At 65.3% G+C, this 1236-nt stretch overlaps 1 protein-coding gene across 1 annotated transcript in view; it reads right to left on the bottom strand.

Annotated features, from left to right (window-relative positions):
- Window positions 1-702, bottom strand: part of LOC119586926 (phosphatidylinositol 3-kinase regulatory subunit alpha-like) — a gene marked incomplete in the record, with an annotated part of 97204 nt that extends 96502 nt beyond the window's left edge. Inside the window, 1 exon segment of the mRNA XM_037935655.1 lies at window positions 92-702. Within this exon segment, the coding sequence (XP_037791583.1) occupies window positions 92-563 (472 nt within the window).
- Window positions 703-1236: the final 534 nt, after the last annotated feature.

The following is a 1236-nucleotide window of genomic DNA, read 5'->3' on the forward strand; positions in this document are numbered from 1 at the left end:
TCTGTTATTCTTATGTCATTACCACAGCTACCATTACAGGGGCCATAACACTGGTCATGACAGGAAGCATAAACACGGAATGGCATCTCACCTTCCTCAAAGAGGAAGACGGTCTCTGGAAGGAGGAAGCCCCGGGGCAGCGTGGAGCCCTTGACCATCTGTTGGGCCGGCCAGGTGGGCGTGGCCGGCGCCCCCGGCTGGCCACACACCAGCTTTTCGAGAGCGTCCATTGGCTGAGGGCACCGCGGCTCTGTCCATGTGCTGCCGTCGCCGTCGTGGCCCACGGCCGGGCAGGGTTCAAGGGGCGGGGCGTCCTGGGTCAAAAGGTCAGCAGCGTCCTGCGGCGCCTGGTCGGCGTCGGGCCCGAATCCCGCGCCGGCCAGCGCCTCCCGCGGCGAGTCCCAGGCGGGGATGCGCGCGGCGGTGAGCGCCCAGTAGCGCTCCAGGAGGCTGGTTGCGGTCGGCGCCAGCATTTTGGGCAGGTGGGCGGCGCCCGGCCAAGCATGCGGGGGCGCCTTGCCGCACACACTACACACTTCGCGTCCAACAATCCACTTGCACATGGCGGGGCACTGACGGGCACCACGGAGTCGACACGGCGTGGCCAAGGAGCGGCACAATAGTCCTGCGAGTCCTTGCGAGCAAGAGACGAGGCACGTAGGCCGGAGCAGCGGCGGTGTGCACAAGGCGCGGGGCACAAGGCGAGTGAACAGGGCGTGCGCTGGCGGCGCCGACTAAGTATACCGTGGCCCTGATCCGCAGCGCACTGTCACTCTGCCCACCTGCCAGGGCATGCTCTGCTTCCGCCACGCCGCCCGTTAACCATCACAGTGCAGTGAATAATGCCCTGCGAATGAGCGAATGACCCACTTCACTCTGCGATGCCCTCAAAAGCCCGCCTCGATTCGCTCCATTCCTCCTCTCCGCTGACACGGATCAGGCCGCGGTCCCTCGGCCGAGACGTCACTCGAGACACGGGGGGACAGCAGCGTGGGCGGCGTGGGCGGCGTGATATCCGCGAAATACGGTGGACAGGGACGGCGCTTGCGAACGAAGCGTGCAGTTCTGTGCGAGGGCCGGCACGTAGCCTGACTCCCCCCCTTCCCCCTTAATCCCCTCACCCACCCACCCAACTCGTCGCTGCAATCAGTTCACACGTCCAGGCGGCGCTGCCCTGTCAAGCCAGCGCTGCCGACTAAGGAAGTCTGCGGTTTAACTGAAAAAGGATCCTCGAAG

The sequence above is a fragment of the Penaeus monodon genome, chromosome 22 (genome assembly GCF_015228065.2).
Source record: "Penaeus monodon isolate SGIC_2016 chromosome 22, NSTDA_Pmon_1, whole genome shotgun sequence".
NCBI classification, from domain to species: Eukaryota; Metazoa; Arthropoda; class Malacostraca; order Decapoda; family Penaeidae; genus Penaeus; species Penaeus monodon.